This window comes from Brachyhypopomus gauderio, chromosome 7 (assembly GCF_052324685.1).
Source record: "Brachyhypopomus gauderio isolate BG-103 chromosome 7, BGAUD_0.2, whole genome shotgun sequence".
Taxonomy (NCBI): domain Eukaryota; kingdom Metazoa; phylum Chordata; class Actinopteri; order Gymnotiformes; family Hypopomidae; genus Brachyhypopomus; species Brachyhypopomus gauderio.
Window position 1 is genome coordinate 512,251 of NC_135217.1, and position 24,905 is coordinate 537,155.

The 24,905-nt window shown below is 44.6% G+C and overlaps 1 protein-coding gene across 3 annotated transcripts in view; it reads right to left on the reverse strand.

Moving 5' to 3' along the window:
• LOC143518384 (uncharacterized) overlaps positions 1–22,440 on the reverse strand; it is a 37,085-nt gene extending 14,645 nt beyond the window's left edge. Inside the window, exons 1-7 of one of the 3 annotated variants that reach the window (XM_077010840.1) lie at positions 22,206–22,440; positions 15,854–15,904; positions 11,303–11,620; positions 9,929–9,942; positions 3,464–3,497; positions 3,066–3,079; positions 1,158–1,218 (exon numbers count right to left, since the gene is read on the reverse strand). In XM_077010840.1, the coding sequence (XP_076866955.1) occupies positions 1,158–1,218; positions 3,066–3,079; positions 3,464–3,497; positions 9,929–9,942; positions 11,303–11,620; positions 15,854–15,872 (460 nt within the window). In that variant the 5' untranslated portion in view covers positions 15,873–15,904; positions 22,206–22,440. Of the gene's footprint in view, positions 1–1,157; positions 1,219–3,065; positions 3,080–3,463; positions 3,498–9,928; positions 9,943–10,580; positions 10,969–11,302; positions 11,621–15,853; positions 16,055–22,205 lie in introns of those variants that run through there. The other 2 variants (XM_077010841.1, XM_077010842.1) reach the window with 2 other exon arrangements.
• Between the last annotated feature and the right edge of the window lie 2,465 nt (positions 22,441–24,905).

The window sequence follows — 24,905 nt, forward strand, 5'->3', positions numbered from 1 at the left end:
CAAACAATATTGCTGTACAATATTGATTCCAGTCCAATTTCTTGCTATCAGTCTCCCACATACAATAATGTGTAACTTTGTGTTTCGCCTAAGTTTGTATGTAACATGTATTTGATATACCACAGAATGTGCAGCTTTCTTGAAATCAAAAGCTTAGCTAGTTTCCATCAGAATATTCAGTCTACACTGACTGTGACTTACAGTTGCACTGACAACATGACTAAGTAGTTTGACTGCCTTGTTCATAGGCAATGGCACACAGACTAGATATTCTGATGGCACTGACAAATTGACTGACCTAAATATTTGAGGCAAATACAAAGAATTTTGAGTGAAGTATGTGCTTTTGCACGTATTTCATTGAGTTTTGCTGTTGGCACTATTTTGAGAAATGCACTTGTGATGCCAATGTAAACCATGATGTGAGAAATGTACCAAATCGACTGAGAAAAACTGTATCTATAAATCCTATAAGCACTCATAACCACACCATAACTACAGCTGGTAACTACAGTGGTTATAACAACAATATAAACTGCAGTGGTTTGAACCACAGTTTAAACTACATTAGTTATAACTACACTATTAACACTTGAAACTACCGTAGTCATTAAAACCCCTATGAGTAATGTCACGTATGGCCTCGCCCCCTCCCTTAGCTGTCACTCCGTGTTCCCTTGTGTCTGCGTTCTTTGCCTGTTTGTCCCGCCCTGCTCGTTTGTCTCCGTGATTCCTCGTTTGTTACCACGCCCCCGTGTCATTGTTATCACCTGTTCCTTGTTTCAGTTCTATGTATATAAGTCCCGATATTCCCCAGTCTAGTTATCCGTGGTTTTGTCTATCTATTGGTTTGTGCTTTGTGCTTCCTGTCTCGTGAGTACTTCCCGTTTGCTGCCCAGTTGCCCTGTATATTCTGTTGCTTCAGTCGTTCTGCGTTTTCCCGTGTTTCAGTTCTTAGTGTCCAGTATGTCGCTCAGTGTTTCATGTTCTGACTCCCTTTCGGACTTGACCCATGCTTTCCTACTCGACCCTGATTTTGGTATTCCTTTCATTAAATCTCGCTCATCTCAGCAATTGTGTCCGTCCTCTCGCTCCGCTGCGCGAGCAGCGTTACAAGTAAAATCACATTGCACAAAAGTTCTTATTTTCCTCCTCACCAGTCAGCAGAGCAGATTCCTCCATTTTCATTCTCTCCTCTTCTCTCCATCTTCTGTCTCCCTGTGGAAGTGAATTAAAGAGAGTGAAGGGTCCATGATGTCATACTGTGTGTTATATGAAGGACCAGTGTGGATTTTTGAGAGCTGATATTATTAAGAGTGGAGACCCTGCTGACTGTAGCTGTTGTAAACTGATACAGTGAGTCCCCGCTTAACGACGGGGTTAGAGACTGAAAAGTCCGTATTTGTTTTCGTCGTTATGTGTAACCTCTTGATTTAGATACGCTTTGATTGTAAATAAAGTATAGAAAAAAACTAACAATGTTCTCATGTGTGTGTACAGCGTGAGAAAGAGCGATCCCGTTGCCGAGATGGGCTGCGGTGGAGGCTGCGCTACCTCAGCTTATCGTACACAACACTCCACTACACTCCACAACAACACTCCACAACAATACTCCACTGTGCTGCCACTGCTCCTCCGCGCACCGCTCGAAAAAAAAAAAAAAGGTCGGTAGTAACTCCTGTCCGTCATTAACTAGACGCATTGTTAAGCGGGGACTCACCGTACTGTGTTTGGTAGCACACAATCAGAATACAGTCAGCTGAGAAACACAGTAAAAGTCCAGACTGATCAGATTTACAGTGAGTGATATTAAACCTGAAATAAATCACACAGCTCTGTGGTAATGTGGGTTTATTAAACCTGTGATAAATCACACAGCTCTGTGGTAATGTGGGTGTAATAAACAGGTGTAAATAAACAGATTAAATCATCCTCCTGTGTGTTACTCTGGTTTGTACTGTGTGTGTGAGACTGTAGTTTCTGAGTGTAGGTCCATGACACTCTGGTGTGTGAGTTGAGCTGATTCCCTGATAAACTGAACCTCTAACAGAATAAAGGATTGATGGAGGCAGCCAGGGGTGGAGCTACTGCAGGGGCAGTGGGGGCAGTTGTGTCCAGACTGGGGGGTAAAGGGGCTCCTACTGTTACCCCATCATTCCTACTGCTGTACCTGTCATAATGGGCCTGTATGTACAATGGGAACAGCTTCACTGACACACCCAGACTGTGTGGTAGTCACAGGGTTGCCAACTCTCACGCACTGAGCGTGAGACACACGCATTTGACCGTTTTCACATGCTCTCACGCCACACTTCTGATATCTCATGCAGAAAAAAATCTAGTTTATTTACCTCTGATCCACATCTATGATTCAATGAGTTACTAGGTCGCTCTGGCGCCAACCACCGGCGATCGATAGATCCCCCCCCGTCAACAATTTATGCTCACCACAACCCCCCCCCCCCCTCAACAATTTACACTCGCCACCTCCTCCGGGTTTAAATTTCACTCAAAGCGATCTTCAAAAGTTGGCAACCCTGTAGTCATGGTAACTACAAGCTTCTACCATCAGGGCAGAGGGACGTGAACCAAAACCCTTGTGGTCAGACAGCAGCTCATGATCTCCAGCAGCTGCAGTAGAGCTGAAGAGACATTAGTAAGATCAGAGAGAGAAAGGAGAGAGTTCAGGAGTGTGGCCCTGTTCACCAGTATCACCACAACACTCACCAACACCACCCAGATGAAAGAGGAAATGATGTCACATCCTGATCTATTTATACAACCTTCTGCATTTCATTCACTATAGAATGATGCTTCTGTACATTTACATTTTGAAGGAGGAGCCAGATGCAGATGCAGCAACACAAAATGTTTATTCAAATATGTAAAAAAATAGAGGGACTGTGTAAGAAGGACTGTTTAAGAAGACAGGAACACACACATACACACAAGAACACATACACACACCCTCACACACATACACACAAACACACACCCTCACAGACATTAACACACACGCTAGATTACTCACACATCCCTCCCTCCCCCACCTGACTAGGGCTTACCTGATAGATGACGACTTTATCAATTTGAGGAGAACAGGTTAAAAGTAATAAAAAGAATTAAAGTATATAATTAGGGAAAGGCTCAGGTTGAATAACATGATATTTAACTCATAAACTAAACTTTTAACTCATAATTATAAAATCATAAAATCATTATCATAAATAAAAATGTCCTTCATGGACCAGTATACAAATTACAGTGCTCTCTACATTAAACAATAACACCAAAGAACATTACAGAATGTCACAGAACACCACAAAACACCACAGAACACAACAGAATGTCACAGAACATCAGAGAACCTCACAGAACACTACAGAACACCACAAAACATGACAGAACATCACAGAACACCACAGTCCTGCATTGACCCCAGTCCTGCTTCTCTCATACTCACCAATCCGTCTGCTCTCCTGTGCTTCCCGGTCCCACTGTAGAAGTGAATAACAGTGTGAGATTTTTGTAAGATGTATAACAGTCTCATATGGTGTTATGCATGGTACCATGGTAACATTATTGCTATTACATGGTTTTTATTACAGTTTTTTACGACTACTAACATGCGTTTCCCAATACTTGAGATACATTTTCAAAACTCTAAACACAGCAACACATTTACCTCATACAAATAGCCAAATAGTTTATAACCTGTTCAAAATTGCATTTTTTTAACTAAAAACCAACTCTGCACTTCACAACGCAAACAGTTTTCTCTTTATACACCAACTTTGTTAAAACACAGCAAACCTTGTTCAGTATCCAATCATTCTTGAGATGAACATAGTCAATCACTGCACAACTACTGTCAAAACACTAACATTTGATGGCAATACAGAAACATGAATTTGTAACGTAGCTCGTGCTACGGAGCGAGGGGGCGGACACAAATGCTGAGAAGAGCGAGATTTATTAAAGGGCATTCCATCATCGGAGTCCGAGAAACAGTCCGGGGTCATTACGGGAGGGCAGTCGGAATAACAAAGGTACACGGGCATATCCAGACAGGGAACCAAACACGACAGGGAAACACAGAACAGGCAGAAGAATACGGAAAACACAGCAAACTCACGGGCACATTCCAAACAGAGAACAGGCATGAACAAAACCATCGATACAGACATGGGTGAAACAAGGACTGATATACAAGGAACAAAACAAGACACAGCTGACAGGGATCAAGACACGGGCGTGGTGAACAGACTGAGACCGGGGCAACAAACAAGCAAGGCGGGGTTAGGAGCACGGAATAACAGAAAACACGAGGAACAGACATTGGAGTGACAGCGGGGTGAGGGGGGCGTAGCCCTACGTGACAGTACCCCCCCTCAAAGCGTGCCACTCCGGGAGACGCAAGGGCAGACAGGACAGGAACCAGACTAGGACAGGACAGGGAACCACGGAACACGGCGAGGGACAGGGACAGCTGACACAGGACAGGACATCATAGGACAGACTGGAGGGACAGGACTAGACAAAACAGGACGAGGGACCTGGGGCATAGCAGGGACCGGAGACAGGGAGACTGGCCAAGAGCTGGGTTGGGACAAGGCGTGACAGGGGACACATGGAGACCGGACAGGACAAGGGCGAGGCACAGGAGCAGGGCTGGACAGGACAGGACCAGGAGCAGACATGGGAGTGGGGCTAGGGGACAGGGCAGAGGAAAACACGGAGGCAAAGACACCATGAACAACAGAGACAGGCACAGGCACAAAGCGGGTCACTACTTGGGGAACAGACATGGGGACAGAGACAGAGAGGACACCACTGGAAACAGACACAGGAACAGGAACACGGACTCGAACAGACACAACCACAGGGACAGGAACCAAAACAAATCCAGGGACGGAGCATGGGAGCAAGGGGAACATGGGCAACGAAATAGGTGTACAGGGCAGAGCAGGGGGCACATAAAGTCCATGCCCAATAGAGGGCAGCACAGTCTCTGGGGTAACAGGCGCGGCCATCTGGCGGGCAGCGGGAACAGGCAGGGTCCGCTGGCGGGCAGCGGGAACGGGAACAGGTGGCGACCCATCCTGGGTCGCGGGGACAGGAACCGGCACGGAACCACCGGGCTGACGTTCTCGGGGGGCGGAACCACCGGGCTGACGTCCTCGGGGGGCGGAACCACCGGGCTGACGTCCTCGGGGGGCGGAACCACCGGGCTGACGTCCTCGGGGGGCGGAGTCGGCCACTCTCGCAGCGAGTGTCCACTACTCCCCCCCCCAAAAATTCCTCAGCGTCTCTAGGGAAGAGGCTGACAGGATCAGAGGAGGGAGGAGCTCCTTAGGGAAGGCGACTTCTTCAGGCGCTGTGGCGGCGGGGCTCTGAATCGGGGGCGTGGTCTTCCTCCTTCCCCGGTCTGGTCTGTGCCTGGAAGAACATACAGACACAACTGCTTCTCGGTGGCTTTCATTGTGACTCCGCCTCGTCTGAGGTATCGGGAGCTCACAATGGCTTTTGAAAGCCAACCGAGAGCCAAGCCAACGCTCGTCTACATATTCATTCCACCTGCCCGAATCTCGCGCTACAGGTTGCTCCTCCCTGTAGCGTGTATCGAGTCGGGCAGACACATAGCGCTTATCAGGGAGCTCGTCGCTAAAGCTAGAAACTGAAAGTGATTTCGCTTTGTTTTTACAGCGACGATACTCCCCTGTACCCACAGAAAGGGGAATTCCTGTCTCTGGTTCGTTCACGCTGTAATACCGGAGAGTAGAACCGAATTGAACCAGCCAACATCTCATTACAGCGATTGAACTTACCAGAGTCTTGCTCTCTCGCTGTGTCCTTGTTTGATCGATGGTTATGTAACGTAGCTCGTGCTACGGAGCGAGGAGGCGGACACAAATGCTGAGAAGAGCGAGATTTATTAAAGGGCATTCCATCATCGGAGTCCGAGAAACAGTCCAGGGTCATTACGGGAGGGCAGTCGGAATAACAAAGGTACACGGGCATATCCAGACAGGGAACCAAACACGACAGGGAAACACAGAACAGGCAGAAGAATACGGAAAACACAGCAAACTCACAGGCACGTTCCAAACAGAGAACAGGCATGAACAAAACCATCGATACAGACATGGGTGAAACAAGGACTGATATACAAGGAACATAACAAGACACAGCTGACAGGGATCAAGACATGGGCGTGGTGAACAGACTAAGACCGCAACAAACAAGCAAGGCGGGGTTAGGAGCACGGAATAACAGAAAACACGAGGAACAGACATTGGAGTAACAGCGGTGAGAGGGGGGCGTAGCCCTACGTGACAGAATTACATGTAATATTTTACTGAAACATTTTACAGAAACATCTTAGTCAGTTTTACTGTAATCTGCTTCATTTGGACATTTTTTTTATCTGTGCATTTTTGGCAACATACTGTTGTAAGTACCATGCTAAAACAGCAGGTGGCAGTACCACTGGCAACACATTGAACAAGCTTGCTTTGACAGAAGAAAGGGTGTGTCTAAAGCAGAGACCGTGGGTGCATCTCAATTCATGGGCTGCAGCCCACGAAGTGCGTATTTGTAGGCCTGTTACGTCACTGCGCCGCGCCGAAGGCTGTCCCAATTCGTGGACTCCTTCTTATGCGGCCGACGAATGTAGCCTTGAAAACCCCGAAAACAAAGGATGCATCTGAGTATTCTTCGCGTCCCACAATATCCCAGGATTCATTGCTCTATGAACAATAAACAGGCAACATGGCGGAGTCTAGTGTACGGGCCGAAGAATTCGTTTTTAAATGTAGATAATTTTTTTAATAAAACAAATCAGAATAATCTACAAAAAAACCACCAACACACACATCCATATATCATTGTATCTTTGTATTCTGAAAGATATTCTTATCTTTGTATTCTGAATTTTTTCACATTAGTAACATTAAAATGTCCTGCGTCGACGGATAATGCCTAGTTCTTCAGTAAAAATAAACAATAAAAACAGAAAGAAAGCGGTTTCTAGCTCCATTTTGTCGGACAGCTCGCTAACACGTATGTAACGTATGTAACACGTATGTAATGGGGCAGACTTTTCAGCTGAAATGCCAGGATCCACTGCAACCAGGAGGGACATTTGATCATGGGGCCAATGATCATACACCTTCCAGCTCCAGACTGAAAAAAGTTCCTTAGTGGGGTTGAGGAAAGGCGAGATGGGCGGGAGGAAAAGGAACATCACTCTTGGATGGTCTGTAACCCAGTTCGTGATGACATGAGAATGACAGAATGCTACATTATCCCATCATAAATGTCCTCGTGTTTCCTCCCACCTGTTCCTTTTCTACATCTGGAACCAGTTGTTGGTAGAGTTCATTCAAAAACAAAAGAAGGAGGTCACTGTTAGGGACCAATCTGGCTTTTGTGAAGGACCAAACCAGCACTTGAGATTGCAGAACAAATTGTTATATTTGCTCCTCTCTGACCGGGTACATTACTGTACTTCATTTTATTTCATTGATCTATATGTGCAAAAAATGCATTTAAAAAATTTAAGGGTTTGAACCTTAGGTTTTCATTTTTGACATGCTGTGTGCAAGCATTTGTAAATAAGACAAAAATGGTCCAGAATTTTGTTATTGGATTTATAGTTTGTTAATCAAACAAATTGGGCTATGGGAGTTGACCACAAGTACTGGGGACCTTAAATTAAATTTATATCAAATTGGGTTAATTTGACACCGTCTAAACTTCCGCCATTTCGTAGGTAATTTTATGAGACTGATTACTAAATAGTAATAGTGTGGATTGATTTGCCACAAACTTCCCATAGTTGTTTAGCAATCCCAAAAATGACCTTAACTCACGTTCTGTGGCGCTGGTGTGTTTACTATGGCTTTCATTTTGTTACCCGTTGGATGAAGACCTTTTGTGTCAATTTTGTACCCTAGGTACTCCACTGAGTCTTGTTTGTTTACTCTTTATTCCGTGCTTTTCCAGTCTGTCCATCACTTCATCTAGTATTTCCAGGAGTTTTTCTTTGGTAGGTGCTGACACTAGAATATCATCTAAGAAGCACACAACCTTCTCCATGCCATGCAGTATCTGGTCCATTGTGTGTTGAAACACAGTGGGAGTCGTGGAAACTCCATAAGCCAGACGATGGTACCTAAACAGGCCCTTGTGAGTGCTGATAGTCAGATACTGCTCCGACTCAGGATCAAGTGTTAGCTGTTGGTAGTCAAAGGACAAGTGTAGTTTACTAAAAACTAGCCAGTGTAGTGAATAGATCTTCTACATTAGGGTGGGGATACTCCTCTGGAAGTATGCATCTATTCACCGTCACTTTGTAATCTTCGCACAATCTCACTTCTTTATCTCGTTTTGGTACGACTACCAAGGGTGCTGCCCATTCACTCCTTTTTACAGGTGAGATAATTCTGTTTTTCTGTAGTCGTTCAAGCTCTTTATCAACTGCTTCCCTTAAAGCATACAGGACAGGACACTTTACGTTTCAAAGGGCAATTCTGCAGTTGTCCTGCATATAGCAATTCTGGTGACACAGAAGCTCCTATATCCACTTGCATGTTCACTGGTATCCCAGACAAATCCACCTTCACAAAAATACCATCCGTACTACCTTGTGCAGTGTAGACTGTGAACAAGTCCAGTCGTACATCATCACAATCAGCAGAGTGATCCTGTGTTCTTGTGTCTGTGACCATGTGTTTTGTCCCTTTTTTGTTTGCATTTACACATTCTTTTTAAGTGTCCCATTTTTCCGCATTTGTGACAGGTTTCAGAGCAGTAGTAACAGTCATTTGGCTGATGATTGTCTTTGCCACATCGACAGCAATGCTGTTTCCTCTCAGTACATTGTCCACCTCTTGAAACATCCTGTTGAGTTTCCATGAACTTTTACCTTTTTTGTATGGTCGCTTTTCATTTTCAGTGTTGGAGACTTTGTGTACTGTTTCCTTTGGCTTTTCCAATTCCAATGCCAGAGCAATGTCACAAGCTTTTTTGAAAGTTAAGTCTTTTTCTGACAACAGTCTCTTGTGATACTTTTCCCCTGAGAGACCACAGACAAACTGATCGCTCAGTGCATCACTCAGAAACGGTCTGAACTCACAGGTGCTTGGTAATTTCTTCAATGCAAGCATGTAATCAGAATCAGGTTCGCTGTGCTGGCTTTTCCTTTGTTTATTTGCCGCGAAAACACGTACACCGGCATAGTTTTACTAATGAAAGTTTGAAAACGCATTTCAGTGTTGTGGATTCTTCTACTTAGTACCTTCGTCGCCACTGTAATATCACCATAATCACTGTAGAAGACAGCCTCAACCAATAGATAATGTACTACTCTGAACAACTTCAAACGTATCCTGGGTCCTTTTACACATGACATCAGAAAATTATGGTAGTGAACAGTGATATCACTCCCATCAGAAAACTGTTTTGTTTGGAGTGTGCGACTGAGAGTGTATTAGTGTGTGTTTGTGTATGATTTGTGTTACTTTTTCAGCAGAGAAGCGTGACATGTACTAGACTGTGTGAGACTCCAGTAATGATGATTCACTGATGACACAAGTCATCAGTAACACATTATCCATTAAATTAACACATTTTCCATTCAAAAAACACATTATCCATTCAAATAACACATTACCCATTCAAATAACACATTATTCAGTCTAACACTGACATTGCTTCCAGCAACAATCTCTACAGATTTAGACTATTGTGTGCTCTGGTTGCCATGGTAAACTACACTGTTTCAGCAATGCAAAAGTGTACAGGTGCATTATGGGAGAGAAGCTGACAGATGGAAGTCAAAAGCCCGTCAGTAAGATTATCAGAATAATTGGATTAAACATTTACATATGTAATAAGTATTTGAATAAAATGTTTGTTTCCTTACCAAAGTTAAAGAATCTGTGTAAAACAAGAGAAGGAGACACAATGTTAGATGAAACAGCACAATAAATACTTTAACACAACTTCTCCCCCTCTTCCTCTCTTCCTGATCTCCATACTGACTCTACTCATGTGGGCTGTAATGTTTCATCCTTCACTGCTACACTGTCACCCTCTGCTTTCAGCTCCATGAAGATGTTCAGTTACACAATTAAACACCTACAGCATCCTAAACACATAGAAGTGGTTATATTCTAAATTCATGTATTACATATACAATCTTCATACTTATTAACCAGTATTATGGTCCTCTATTAATAATGTAACAGATAAAGCAACACACAGTTACAAAACAGCTGTTCTCAAAGTCGACTGCACATGAGTGTACCCAGATTAACAGCTCTATGGGTTCAGCAGTTCTATAAATCTGTTATCAGAACTGCTCCTGGTATCTTAGATTAGTCTAGATTAGTTTAGATTTTGGCCGGTCATAGATGCCCAGTGCATGAATCCTCAATTAGGGCTGCATTAGGTACACAGTGTGTCTGCAACTGCTTTACAAGTCAAACATTTGATTAGGGAAGCACCAGAAGCTCCACCCCTTTCTCCATTATAAGTGAGCTGTTATAAACCAGTTTAAGTCCTGGCGTTCACACCTGCTCTCTGTTTAACTCCAGTATGGTGTGGAGAAGGAGGCCCACTGGATTCTCCTCTTCATGATGTCCAGCAGTGTGATGGAAGAGTGGAGATGGGCCTCCACACCAAGTCATTTTAAACTACTGTGCAGCAACTGTGGAAAAGGAGCTGCAGTCCTGGTTTCTCTTTCTGTTGGAGATCTGCTGCTATTGTGGATCTCCAGAAACATTCAGCTCTTCAGTCTCCATTAATGTCTGAGGTCATCAAAAGTCTTTTCATCAGTCCACATCTGCTTTGTATGCAGCTGTGTGTAAAGACTCTGGGAGCTGAAGCTGATTCAGAGAGTCTCGGCTTCACAATCACCTCACCTGAAGTGGATTCTTCTACCACACTGTTTACATGGAAATGTTTAGAATAGTCTCATACCAGTTTTATGTAAATGTTTATAATAGTGTCACACCAGTTTGATTTCAGTCAGTGTGTCTTAGGTCTTTTTCAGAATGTGTAGTAAAATGTAAAACATTTATGTTGTTCTGCTCATAGTTTACATCCAGCTGTGTTGTGCTGGGTCATAGTTCACATCCAGCTGTGTTGTGCTGGGTCATAGTTCACATCCAGCTGTGTTGTGCTGGGTCATAATTCACATCCAGCTGTGTGTGCTGGGTCACTGAACCTCATTTATTCTGAGATGAGACTGATGGTGATGTAGAGATTATGTAGAGTGGAGCTCTGGAATACTCACCTACGTCTACTGTGAGCTCCTGTGTTGTGTCTCCACTGGTCACCTGACACAGGTAATATCCTATGTCTGGCTCTCTGCAGTCTCTCAGCTGTAAGGAGACGTTTCCTCTCTGCAGCTCCTCCATGAACAGACTCACTCTGTCCTCGTAGCCCCTCCCCTCTATCACCTGTCCGTTCTTGTAGAGACAAACACAGTCTGTCTCCTTAAACCACCTGATCTCCATGGCAACAGCACTGGTTTCAGGAGACAGGTGACAGGAGAGAGTGACAGCATAGCCATACTGATACTCTTTACGGTGGCAAATTAGTTTAAACTCATCTGTTGGAAAACAAACACACACAAATGATTTTGATCTCCTGTGTTTCCTGATTAAGCTTACTACACTGATTCTGTGATTTCTCTCTGAGTTTAAATTCATGTTGGATACAACACTCCCTCACACACATAATAAACACAGAAAGTATTTGATACTGTAACCTCCCAGTACATTACAGTTTTTCTCAGTCAATTTGGTACATTTCTCAAATCATGGTTTACATTGGCATCAAGTGTATTTCTCAAAACTGTGACAGTGAGTGCGGTGTGAAGGACGAGACACGAGTCCTATGTGGCAGCAGACGTCACTTTTAATAACATTAATATAGATAAAAAAACAAACATACACGGAAATGTGTAGACTCAGACAACGACAAGCACAGGACACTGCGTGAACGCACATTAAATAGACAAACCACATAAACCCCACGTGATGGACGAGATGAGCCACAGGTGAGACGAATCAGCACAAGACGTAACCGCACCCACGGAGATCCGCTGACACAGACAAGCAGACGCAGACAACGTAAACACACGCCCAAACGGAGGGGTCGGGGACCTCAACATGACAAAAACAGTTAGTGCAAACAGAAAACTCAATGAAATTCCTGCAAAAGCATATACTTCACTCAAAATTCTGTTTTTGCCTCAAAAGCAAATATTTAGGTCAATCAATTTATCAGTGCCATCAGAATATCTATTCTGTGTGCCATCGCACACTGGACTGGAATCAAATTTGTACAGCAATATTGTTTGACTGTATTGTTCGCACTGCAATTTGTTGACAAAACAAATTTGATTGAAATTCAGAAAAGACAGAGAGGTGACTGGAAAAACTGCAAAATTAGAAACTTACTCATTACTTACACATTCAAAACAACCTGAGCACATACAGCCTCCTCTTGCTGAGGTGTGAAAACAGAACCTCCGTATGCTAGTACGGCACGCGGCCTCGTTCAATGTAATACCGCCGTTTGGCAGAGCAAGCACAACGTGAGAGTGCACTATAATAAAACACAATGAAAGCAGAATAGCAGAACAGAACAGCGGAACAGTGTTACAGCAGAACAGAGTTACAGCGGAACAGTGTTACAGCAGAACAGAACAGCGGAACAGTGTTACAGCAGAACAGAGTTACAGCAGAACAGAGTTACAGCAGAACAGAACAGCGGAACAGTGTTACAGCAGAACAGAGTTACAGCAGAACAGAGTTACAGCAGAACAGAACAGCAGCCGGAGCAAAGCCCGACACGGCGAAACTGATGGTAGGCCCGGTAAAGAGGATGAAGCACCCGGCAGCCCCAAAGTCCAGTATTATTATACACCAGCCAGAATACCCTGTCTGAGGCAACAATCATGAATGTGGATCCAAACCCGCAGACAGTGAACTAGGTAAACCACTGCAAGGATTAAAAGTGTGTGACCGCAATTAAAACCCAGAGGAGCCACTGCAGAATGCTGATCACCGGGTAAAACTCCCTGAACACAATATGAAAAGGACCTCAGGAGAACGTAGGCAAAACAAGGATCCCAAACGTGGCCTCAACCGAGATCGCTCGCAGGCGAACAGCAGCCAAACAAATGCTGATGGCCGGGCAGAACAGCGTAGGACAGCCAGAACGTGCATCTGACAGTGTCGGCGCCCTGAATTTAAAGCCCATCACTAACGTGGGACGACAAAACAGCGTGATGACGTCAACAACAACGCAGTGTGATTGCAGCACATGTAGAGGTGCCGAAGCACCACTACACATCCACCCGCTTGCGGTTTTCCTGCATATTACCTAACCAGCAGCTATTTGATCACTGGTGAAAATGGTCCATTATGGTTCTCCTTCCCGGTGCTACCTAGCCGGGATGGTGCTTCTCTTTCGACAGAGCCACTCTGAGGCTTGCTTATCAAGGTACTGGCAGTTAACCCTATTGTGTGAGCCTCGAGATTCGTGGGGTTTTTCCTCTTGAAAACTACTCCATATATTTTATCACCTGTTTCCACTACAAGACATGTAGTCTTTCTCGTAGTCATATAAAAAAATCCCATACAGAACTCGCCATTTTCTCCCAACTTTTGTTGTCGTAATTTTGCAGGGTAGCATGGCGAGCAGGAGCACTAAACAAAAAATGACATGACGGACCATGAGGTGCCGTACGCTTCTGCCAGCTAATATAAAACTAGTGAAAAAAATTGATTTCATATCAGTCCATAAGACATATATAAATTGACAAACACGAATCCTATCTATAATTTCAGAACATTTTAGTAAATTTTCTAAACTAAACTATAGTTACAGTTAGCTATTGTTTTTTTCTTTTAATTACCATTATTATTTATTTCAGTTAACGAAAATGTTTTTTCAATATCAGTTTTTATTAACAATTATAACCTGGCTTCCCAGTCCCGTGTTGTCTGCCCTAGCCCCGCCTTGTTTTCCCGTTTCCTTGGTTTCCTTTCTGTCCGTCACACCCTTGTCCTCAGTGTTTCCTGCGTCTCGTTTCACTTCCCTGTTTAGTGTATTTAATCCCTTCTGTTTTATCCCTCGTTGACGGTCATTGTGTTGCGAGTACTCCCTTGCCTTGCCTCGCCTCGCCCTGCTCTGTCTTATCTCTATCATATTCTAGTTTATGTTCTCGTCCATGCTCCGTATCTGTTTCAGTTTTTCTTGCTCTGTCTCTGTGTCGGTTCGTTATCTCTTCTCGTTTCCCCTTCTACCCGGTCTAGTTTGTTCATTCCTGTAGTTCTCCCTACGCCTCTATTTTCCTCTCAGTTAAGGAAATAACGGTTCCTTAGTTATTACGTTAGTATCTGGGTTTTTGTCTGTCATTTACGGTTCTATGTGTATGTCTCCTTTTTTCCAGTCCTGATGTTTAGTTCTGTGTGTTGTGCTTTCGGTTTCGTGTCTTTCATTTTGTGTTCCCTGTCTACTGACTCATATGAAAATAACGAACAGGCTTTAATAATATCACGAGAAACACACAAGACAATATGAGCAGTAATATGGACACAAAGCAGTACGAAACCTTTCACAAACACGTAACGTTACAATAGACCACTACTCTAAACATAACGAAGGACAAGGTAAACCTACAAGAACTGAACAAATACGGAGGGAAGGGTAAATCGTACAACAAGAACAACACATGAATACAGGCATCAGAACACGAAAGAAATCCATACAAAGGAGCAGGCTACTAAACACTGTAAGGGGATTGAATGTAAAGGCTAACCAAAACTACATGAGCACAAGGAGAATACACAAGGGAGCAGGCTACGATGAACAGCGAGGGAAACAGAAAATAAGAGCCAAGCAATGTTACGTGAACACAAAATATATTAACACAATAAGCGCGGGGAAGGGAATACAGTGAACACACTAACAACAGACAACAAGAAAGCCCAGAGGCAAAAGACACGGAGAGAGTAGAGCTCAAGGAAGACACAAAACACTAACACCCAGGACAATGACCGACAGGGAACAAAGGATACGACGGGGAATATAGACGTGGAAACACTAAGGAATAACACAAAACAGGTGAGTAGAGTACAACAGGGGCGTGACAGACAAAAGGGAAACCTAGGAAACGGGAAAACAAGGTGGGGCTAGGGTAGACAAACGCGGGACTGGCGAGGAGGGCGGAGCTGGACGTAACAATGACTTACATGTAAAACATGGTCCACAATTGTTGCCCTTATTTCACCGTTTTGTCCCCTCAGCATTACACCACACAGTCTTACGCCTCTTCTTGGATGTTCACCCTGTACATGGCCTCATGTTTCCATTATGAGACTTTGTGATATTGCAATGTTTAGCATCCATACATGTTTGCCTATTACAGTAAAGGTTCATGAGACGCACCTCTGACCTATGGTTGCGACCATTGGTTGATCTAAACCTTCACAAATTCCCTTTCTTACTGTAACTGAATGTTCACCTGCGAATAATTTAATCAAGTTAGGGTAAAATTACCAAAATGTAACAACAAAAAAAAAAAAGTTAAATGATGCCTTAGAGATTATGACAATATGTTCAGCACTTTTGCATGTAATGACCTAGGCGATGAACTAAAGACTAAATGTTTTGGAGGGTAAGACAATTCAACAGACAATGAGATGTGGAGATTGAATGAACAGTTTTGAGAATTTCAATTCTGATCTGAGAAATGAACCAAATCGACTGAGACAAACTATAATGTAAGTGAAATGATGTTCTGGACTGATGAACTCTGGAAGTGACTTACTGATACTCGCAGATGCCATCTTGATCTCCTACAGGTTCAAACTCATAAAATCTGAGAGAGAGAGAGAGAGAGAGAGAGAGAGAGAGAGAGAGAGAGAGAGATAGTAAGTGTAGGAGTGGTCGGATGTGTTCCTGTGGGGGATGCAGGATCTGGTGTTCTTCCATAAAACAATTGTTATATTGTATAACCTGCACTGATCTATTTGAGAAGTGAGTTCTTTTAAATTCTTACTAAGTATAATTTGGAGTCAGATATTTTTTAAGTTTTATGCACGTCAATCCTTCTTCTGCACCTGTTTTCTGTCCTTGGTTGTAGGCAAGCAGGCAGGTTAGTTAACTCTCATAACTAAAACCCGTACATTGGTATTTTCTGTACTAAGGTGGATTGTTTAATCGTGTTTGTCTTGTTGGTGACTAGCGACTAGCAGGTCACTCAGACGCCATAATGAAAATCCAGTTGGTGGATCAAAATAGGGAAGAGAGTACGGCCGCCGATACTAAGACAGGATAGTCTAGTATCTTAAAATCTCAGTTGCAATGAGGCTGGCTGAGCGCTCATGGTGACGACCATTACTAGCATATGGGAATAACTACACAAGGGTCATTATTTGCTCAGGGAAAATCGTACCGGTACGTGGGGAAGTAGGCACCCAACATAGTAGTCCGTGGCGAGTGCAGCACAAGAACAGCCAAAAATGTAATCCTAAATTATACAAGGTCTCTCGGTAAGAACAGTAAAAATGGGGAACAGAAACATGAAACAAAATAAGGGGAAGCCTGAGGGTAATGCAATGAAATACACAACACCCAATGTTAATTTTATGATAACAAATTAAGGCTCAGAAAGTGTTGAACAATTTTCAAAATGGGTTTCAAATTTTGGTTTTCCAGCCAAGGGGTCATTTAGCATAGAGCAATTAAGAATGCTAAGGGAGAGACTGGCTGAAGGGGAGAAACAAGTAGACAGGAAAGGTAGACGCAGGTTTTGGGCTAACTGGAAGGCAGTTGGAATGTGGCAGGAAGAAGCAGGTAAGAGAATCAGGCAGGCAGGTCCGTCTCAACCATCTCAGTGCTTGAAGTTGCAGGCTGATCCCGACCTGGACGCTGCCCATGAGACCCCGAGCCAATCCAACACCGCGGAGACAACCGTCATCAACACCACAAGAAGAGCAGCGGGACCAGAAAACGTCAACCCAGAAAACTGACACACAAGCTGAACAGGGGATGCGCAGGTGGCGCCATCATCCTCATCAGCACCAACCCAGCTGCTGGTGCTACCATCATCATCATCAGCACCAGATCAGATGGCAGCCGCAAGATTCCACCTCCCCGACTTTCAAGTTTCCTCCGCCTCCAGATCAGGAAACAGCAGCGGGAGGTCGAGATGACCCTATTGAAGGTTACAGCGAGGATGACACAGAGAGTGAGCAGGAAGCAGGACAGTTTCGCAAAACAGTCCTCATCAGAAAGAAAAAACAGAAGGAGAGACGAGAGGTCCACCTGATGCCGATGGTGGAGGTGGCAGGCCACGACGGACTCATGTTGGTCCACCGCTCGTGGACTAAGTCAGACATCAAAGAGGTCATGCAACAGATGGAAAACCCTAGAGACGTGGGCGCGGAGAAGTTCACCAGGCAGGTTCACCAGTTGGGTCAAGAATTTAGACCTAACACCGGCGAGTTGAGAAGACTGCTGATGGCTCACCTGAGCCTTGACTGGGGTAAGGTAGGCTGGCAGCAGGAGGACTTGAAAATGATAGCGCCTGAATGGGGGGATGCTGAAAATGTACAATACCGAGCTGCCATTGAGCACTTGAAGGGCCACAATAAAACGACCTTCCCACTGCGCCCTGACCCAGGATGAGTAGCAAGATGCTGACAGGACGATGATGCGACTGTGGAAGCCTACTTAGATAGGCTAGTAGTGCTCAGTGAGAGATATTGTGGCATTGAAAACCCTGGAGAAATGGCCAGAAAAGTTCCAGACGTATGGGAGACGCTGCTCACATTGGGGGGGTGGAGAGCAGTCCAACTGACTAAGCCAAGATCAAGAACTGGTGAGACTGGACAGTGAAGGTAAGACACAATTTGTTTTCAATGATGCACACACCACACACATTGATACATTCCAAATGGCAGAGAGGAATAAAAAAGACAGGGATGTTGATTTATGTTTTGTTTTTAATGTTTTGTTAAATATAACACTGAAACGTTTAAGGAGATGCCCATGATTTAAATGAATGTGTATGGCCAAAATATGATGTTTTTAGTTGACTCAGGGGCGGGACATTCAGTCGGCAAACAGGATTTTGTTTTCAATACACCGCCATTGTCAGGTAGAAACTTATGCACTAAAGAGGCATCGGCAATCAAATGTGTGTGTGAATCAGGCCATGAGGTCCTGCACAGTTTTTTTACTTTCCACTGTCTGTCCAGTAAATTTAATGGGAAGAGATTTAATGTGTGAAATGGGGGTTATAATCACTTTAACACTTGGGGGGGTTACAAATTGAGATTGCTGAAGATGATTTTGCAATGGTCCAATATGCGCCGGGGCCGACGTTATATGTGTATAAATTGTGTAAAGCTAAGTGTACTAACACTTCTCAGTTAACGAGTAACTGAGATGTTGATTGATCAAACTAACCAGCGCATGCGAGATGGCCCTCACAGCATCATGAGGGCTGAGAATGTTGTTTCCGGCTTACTAACGTCCCTACCCATGTCTCTTTAGCAAAACCTGATGAGACATGGCAAAGTGTAGGTTACTGGTTGGCAAAAATGTGCAGAGTGCATGAATGGGAGAGAACTGATAATCCTGTTGTTTATTATAACAGTGGGTTGTCAGTGTACAAGATGCACTTGGGAACTTTGATTGATGTTGAGCGCAGTGTAATGATTTGTGAGGAGATAAAGTGCAGGTTTGATCCTGCATACATCTTTTTACGGCGGAGGCACCAAGGTCAGTTTCCCTCAATCCCCATCAGACCAGATGCCTGACTCGGGGAGCGTGCACCCAAGACTAGCTGAGGTGCCCCCTGTGGTATGGGCATCAGGGAAATATGATGTTGGCCTTGTCAAAAGCACCACCCCGGGAATGATTAAGTCCAAGTCTGATTTCAGGCCCAAACAGGCTCAGTACTCGCTGAAACCTGAGGCCATTGAAGGCATTAGGCATGTGTTTGAAGCACTATGTGAAAAAGGAGTTATAATGCCGTGTCCAAACTCCCCAGTCAGAACTCCTATCTTTCCAGTCAAGAAGGCCAGAAAACCTCCCCAACCTGAAAGGAGATTCGTTCAAGATCTACAAGCCTTGAATGATGCAGTTATTCCAAGAGCCCCAAATGTGACTAATCTACATACAATACTTAGTCAGGTCTCATCAGAGGCCAAGTAGTTTTCTGTCATTGATCAGTTCAACGCTTTTTTCAGCATTCCTGTGCACCCGGTCAGTCAGTACTGGTTCGCATTGATGTTCGATGGACAGCCCTACACGTTCACGAGGCTATGCCAGGGCTACTTTGAGTAACCTACAATATACAACCAAGCTATTAAACAAAGCCTTGATTCCCTGGAACATTCCCAGGGGACTAATTTGATCCAACATGTAGATGACCTGTTCCTGGCCACGCCCACACAACAGCAGTGTATTGATGACAGCATCAAATTGTTGAAACACTTGGCAGACGAGTGTCACAAGGTGAGCCTTGGTAAGATTCAGTTTGTGCAGCCCAGTTAGATTTTTAGGGCATGACATCTCTGCAGAGGGAAAAACTCTAGCAGCTTTAAGAATGGAAGCAGTTGCGGAAATTCCGAAACCACAGACAGTCAAGCAGCTTATGTCATTTTTAGGAATGTGTTCTTACTGTCGTTCATTGCTCCCTAACTATTCTTGGGTTGAGACTCCCTTGCGGGCTCTGACCCGTGGACCAGCGACAGCAGCTGTTGAGTGGACCAAAGAACATGAGGAAGCCTTCGTAACCTTGAAACTGGCATTGCAGACTGTCCACACCCTGGGCATTGCTGATCCCACACGGCCTTACACACAGACAGTGGACGAAAAGAACGGTTGTATGACTTCAGTTCTCTTGTAGAGACATGGAGATCGACAGAGACCAGTTTGTTTATTTCTCTTGTAAACTTGACCCTGTCGCTACAGGGCTTCCAGTTTGTCTGTGTACTGTGGCCGCAGCAGAGAAGGTGGTGGCGGCATCCCGAGACATTGTGGGCTATTCTACACTGACCTTATTAGTACCAAACTCAGTTTCACTTCTGCTTCTTGAAAAGAAGACATCACACTTGTCCACTTAGCGATGGCTGAAATTACAACACTGTGTTGCTCGACATGCCCAGCACTGTTCCGCTAAAACCTTTGCCTACAGAGGAGGATGGTGAACCACATGACTGTGTTGCTGTGACTAACATGTTGTGCTCCCCTAGGTTGGATCTCAAGGAGGAGCTCCTGGAAAATCCGGATTGCATTTTCTTTGTCGATGGGTCAGCATCCATTTGATCATTTGCATTTTGTGGAGCTCACGCCAAGTGAAGGGAAGAAATATTGTCTGGTAATTGTGGACATGTTCTCAAAGTGGGTTGAAGTTTTCCCCACAGCAAAACAGTATTCAGATGCTGTAGCCAAGGCCCTGGTAAAAGAAATCATTCCTAGATGGGGCATTCCAAGTAAAATATCTAGCGATAACGGAACCCCTTTCATCAGTGGGGCCTTGAAAGCGGTAGGCACATTTTTAGGAATTGACATGAAACAACACTGCGCCTATCATCCAGCAAGCGTGGGAGCAGTAGAGAGAGAGAATGGCAACCTGAAAAATAAACTAAGCAAAGCATGTGCAGAAACTAATCTGGGGTGGACTAATGTCCTCCCTATCGTTCTCATGCAAATGAGAATGCAGGTAAGACCAAAGCATGGCCTGAGCCCATTTGAGATCTTGTTTGAGAAATCGCCAAACACCGGAGTGGGTCCGGTGAAGACACAGGCCAATAGCCTTGTGGGCTGTGAGGATGCGATGTTAAATCACTGTGTACAACTCTCCTCTACTCTGAAATCTGTCCACAAGCAGGTTAGAGAAGCACTTCCTGATCCAGCCACTGGCCCGCTGCACGACATCCAGCCCGGAAAGTGGGTGGTGATAAAGGACTTCAGGAGAGCGAGGTGGAACAACCCTAGGTGGAGAGGGTCCTTCCAAGTCCTGCTGGTGATGCAGACGGCTGTGAAGGTGACAGGATGATCTACGTGGGTCCACGCCAGCCACTGCAGACAAGTGCCACAGCCTGAGGAGGAGCCGGAGGACAAGAAGAAAGAAGAGTAGAGTAGGGATCCTGACTTTACTCGAAATGCTGTGTGAAAAGTGGGGCCAGACTGTTTACATTCTGGTAAAACGTAAGCACTCAAGTGCATGGAGGGTGAAGGAAACAGAATAGGGAAGAAGAGATCCAGAAGTGGGATTTCACTGTGAAGGATGTTCTAAATATAGACAATATGTGCATAGTGTGTGCTCTGTTGCCAACACTGCAGAAAGGCCATTCATTTATTCCATCGCCACTAGCACTTGTGAAGCAACAATTAAGGCCTGAAAGTGTTATGATCCATATTCAAATCACACTCCTAATCCTGTCAAAAGAGTGTTATGATCCAAATTCAAATCACACCCCTAATCCTGTCAAGAGTGTTATGATCCATATTCAAATCACACCCCTAATCCTGTCAAAAAGTGTGAAGTGTATAGTAAGACATTGCAGTAAACAGAACATCAGACTCTCAAATGTGAGAACTATTTCATTAACCCTTTACTGACTGTACATACTGCTGCATTACTCATATACAAAATACAAACACACCCAAAAGAATAACAAGTTAATGCTGTATCTGACCAAACAGGAAACAGAACAATGAGAGGAGTGAACACATCTGGTTCTACTGCATGTCATCACAAAGAGCTAAAATGAAGATTCAATGGGTTGAAAAAGCAACAATTAACAATTCTTTTAGAAATTAGGAAATAAAAAAAATAGTCACAAAGAGTCATAATCACATAAATCCACATCAACACATTAAAAGTGGGGACAGATGTGGGAATTCTCCAAATTCAACATTACACAATGCCATAGTAACTCCACTGTACCACCCTAAAACACACACTACATTTACTCACCGGTGTACGCAGTTCATTATAGAATCATTAAAGGTAAGCGTTATTATGTTAATTATACCTATAGCCTACATTTACAATAATCACTCCAACATCACATCTCTCTGAAAGGAAACACCAAGTACGAATGAAAAAAACGGATTGTTTTGCATAAGGACACTAGCTGTAGCCATTAGGTAGAACTTACCTTCATGGTTCTTCACACACATCTGCTGTTTTAGGTCAAGTAGACTGTGTGGACATTTCAGAGCGACTCTAATCGGATCTTTGTCTTGTAACAGCATGAATAGTAGGACAGTATACAGTAGGATAGTAAACGTTCACACGGCACAAACCGATCTCCGATTTGCTCTGCAGGAAGAAAGACAGAAGTACTTTTACTTTTACATTTATTCCAGTCGCAGGATTTGAGCGTCAGTCTTAGGGTTGGGTAGGATATTTAAATAAATATTAAATCTGAGAATAAATTTGCTGTTTTTAATAGTTTACATTTTTTTAAAGCTCTTATCGTGTTTGCCACATATTGAGCGTACATCTCAATCTGTGGCATTATTGTACATTGAGACTGGGGCTAAAGTACTGATAGGAAATATAAAACGTTTAGAGCTTTTAGCCACAAAGGGGCAGCAGACATCTGAAGTTATGTTACAATTTACATTTTACTTGAACACTAGCAGACACAAAAACAGTTTAATTATTCCATCTAATTCAGCAAAAAAAGAATATAAATGTATTCAAATCTTTTCTGAAATAGGAAGAACCAGAAACATAAGGGTGAGTTCAGAGTTAGAAATCATTTAGGATGTAACATCAAACAAAAACTCAGTTTCCACTGGCTGCTTATACACAGACAGTAGTGTTCAGACACCCAGAGAGATTAACTCACTGAAGCAGTACATCCACACTAGACTAACACTTGGTTGTGAGTGTTAACGTGTGTGTGTATGTGTGTGTGTGTGGAAACTGCACATTTCGGCACAGGCGGTGCCTCCTGTGAGCAGCACATCATCCCTGAGACAGCGCCCTCCGGGGGACAGGGTGCAGTAGGAACAGCACCCACAGGTTGGATATGGCGAGCAGGATGTACAAGAACCAGTGGGGCTGCACATTTGAAGGGAGCAGCTGCAGGAGAAGAAGTGTGCAGATGGAGTGACCTCAGGAACAAAAGGGCGTGTCAGCCACGCCCCCCACACTCACACCTGCAGACAGAGAGGGAGGAGCTAGCCCGACTAACAAAGCTCTGGCTCCTCCCCCGGAGAAGTCCATGGAGTGAGGAGACATCAGGGGAAGCTGTGGTTCCTGGTCAGATCACAGCTGCTCTCTCTCCCTGCACGCTGCATCCTTAAGATCCACTGTGCTGCAAACCAGTAACACAAGCAAGCAAAGCACAACAACCAACAATAGTGTCTGGAGATACAGAAGAACGTGTAGAACAGACTCTTACAGAACCTGGACACACTCCTGTAGTGACTGACTCAGTGGAGGGTAGAAACATACTCTAAAGAGAAGGATTATGTGGAGAGCAACAGCCCAGTGTCTGGAAATACACAAATAGAAGTTCTCCACCCAGTAGTTAAACCATCAATGGACCCGCTTCAGTTTGCACATCAGACAGGAATTGAGGTGGATGATGAAATTATTCACCTTCTTCAAAGAACCCTCTCTCACCTACACAGGGCAGGAAGCACTGTGAGGATGATGTTCTTTGACCTCAGTGCATTCATCACAGTCAGGCCCACTACAAGATGGAGGGTGCCAGGCTGGACCAAAGAATCACAGCATGGACCATGAACTTACAAACAGATCCCAGTACGTGAGGATTAAAGACTGTGATTCTGACACAGTTCTCTGCAGCACAAGGGGCTCCACAAGGGACTGTCCTGGCCCCGTTCCTCTTCACCCTGTACACTAATAATCACTTCATCAAACGTACGTTTTCCTACTGTTGTACTGTAAACACTGGACAATACAAAACGCATAATTCACATCTGACTATTAGAAAATGTGTGTCAGTAGTGCAGATCATTAACACAGACTCACTGTAACACGCTCGAAGGAGGAGACACGACGAGCGTCGGACGGTGAACATGAAATGTTTTAATGACAAAAAAGACGTAAACTTTGTGTGGAGGATGAGTACAGCTCTCCGACACTCACACAGACACGAAGCTTTAGACAAAGACGAGCACAAGACACTGCGCGAACACACATTAAATAGGTGATTAACACAGACCCTTGTGATCTCAAGACAAGGCACAGGTGCGACTACGAACACGCTCACAAACAACCCACACCCACGGAAGTACATACATGGACATAACGACACGCAGACAATGTAGCGGCTCGCCCACAGGGAAGGGTCTGGGTCTGTCACCGTAACAGAACCCCCGCCAGGGGCTCGCTACTCCCAGCTGGAAAGCCCTGAACCTACACCGACGGGCAGGTCCGGAGCCGCCGGGATCACGAGCCTCCGAGAGCCGTCTCCCCCAACGGTGGGAACCGCCACGAACAGCCCTAGAACACCTTCCCTGGGAAGACAGGGGAAAACACATTGAACAAGGGCACAAGCACAAACACGCCCACAGGAACACTGAACACAAAGGGCACAGACAGGGACAGGCAGCCACGACAATGTTTGGGCTGCCTGCCAGAGCGCTAACGGTGGCGCTAACCCTCCTGGGACTAGCGGGTGCATCAGGCGGAACAGGCGGCGGAGTCCCTCCAGTCCCCGGCGGCACACATCCAGCATGCGTTACGCTTTTCGGTGCGCCCCTGGACCTTGCGCCCGGTGGCCTCCCTCGGGGTGTGTCAACCGCAATTCTTGGACGCCACCGGAGCCGAGACTCTGCGCCGCGCGCTGGCGGGTATCCGCAGCGTCTCCAGAGGC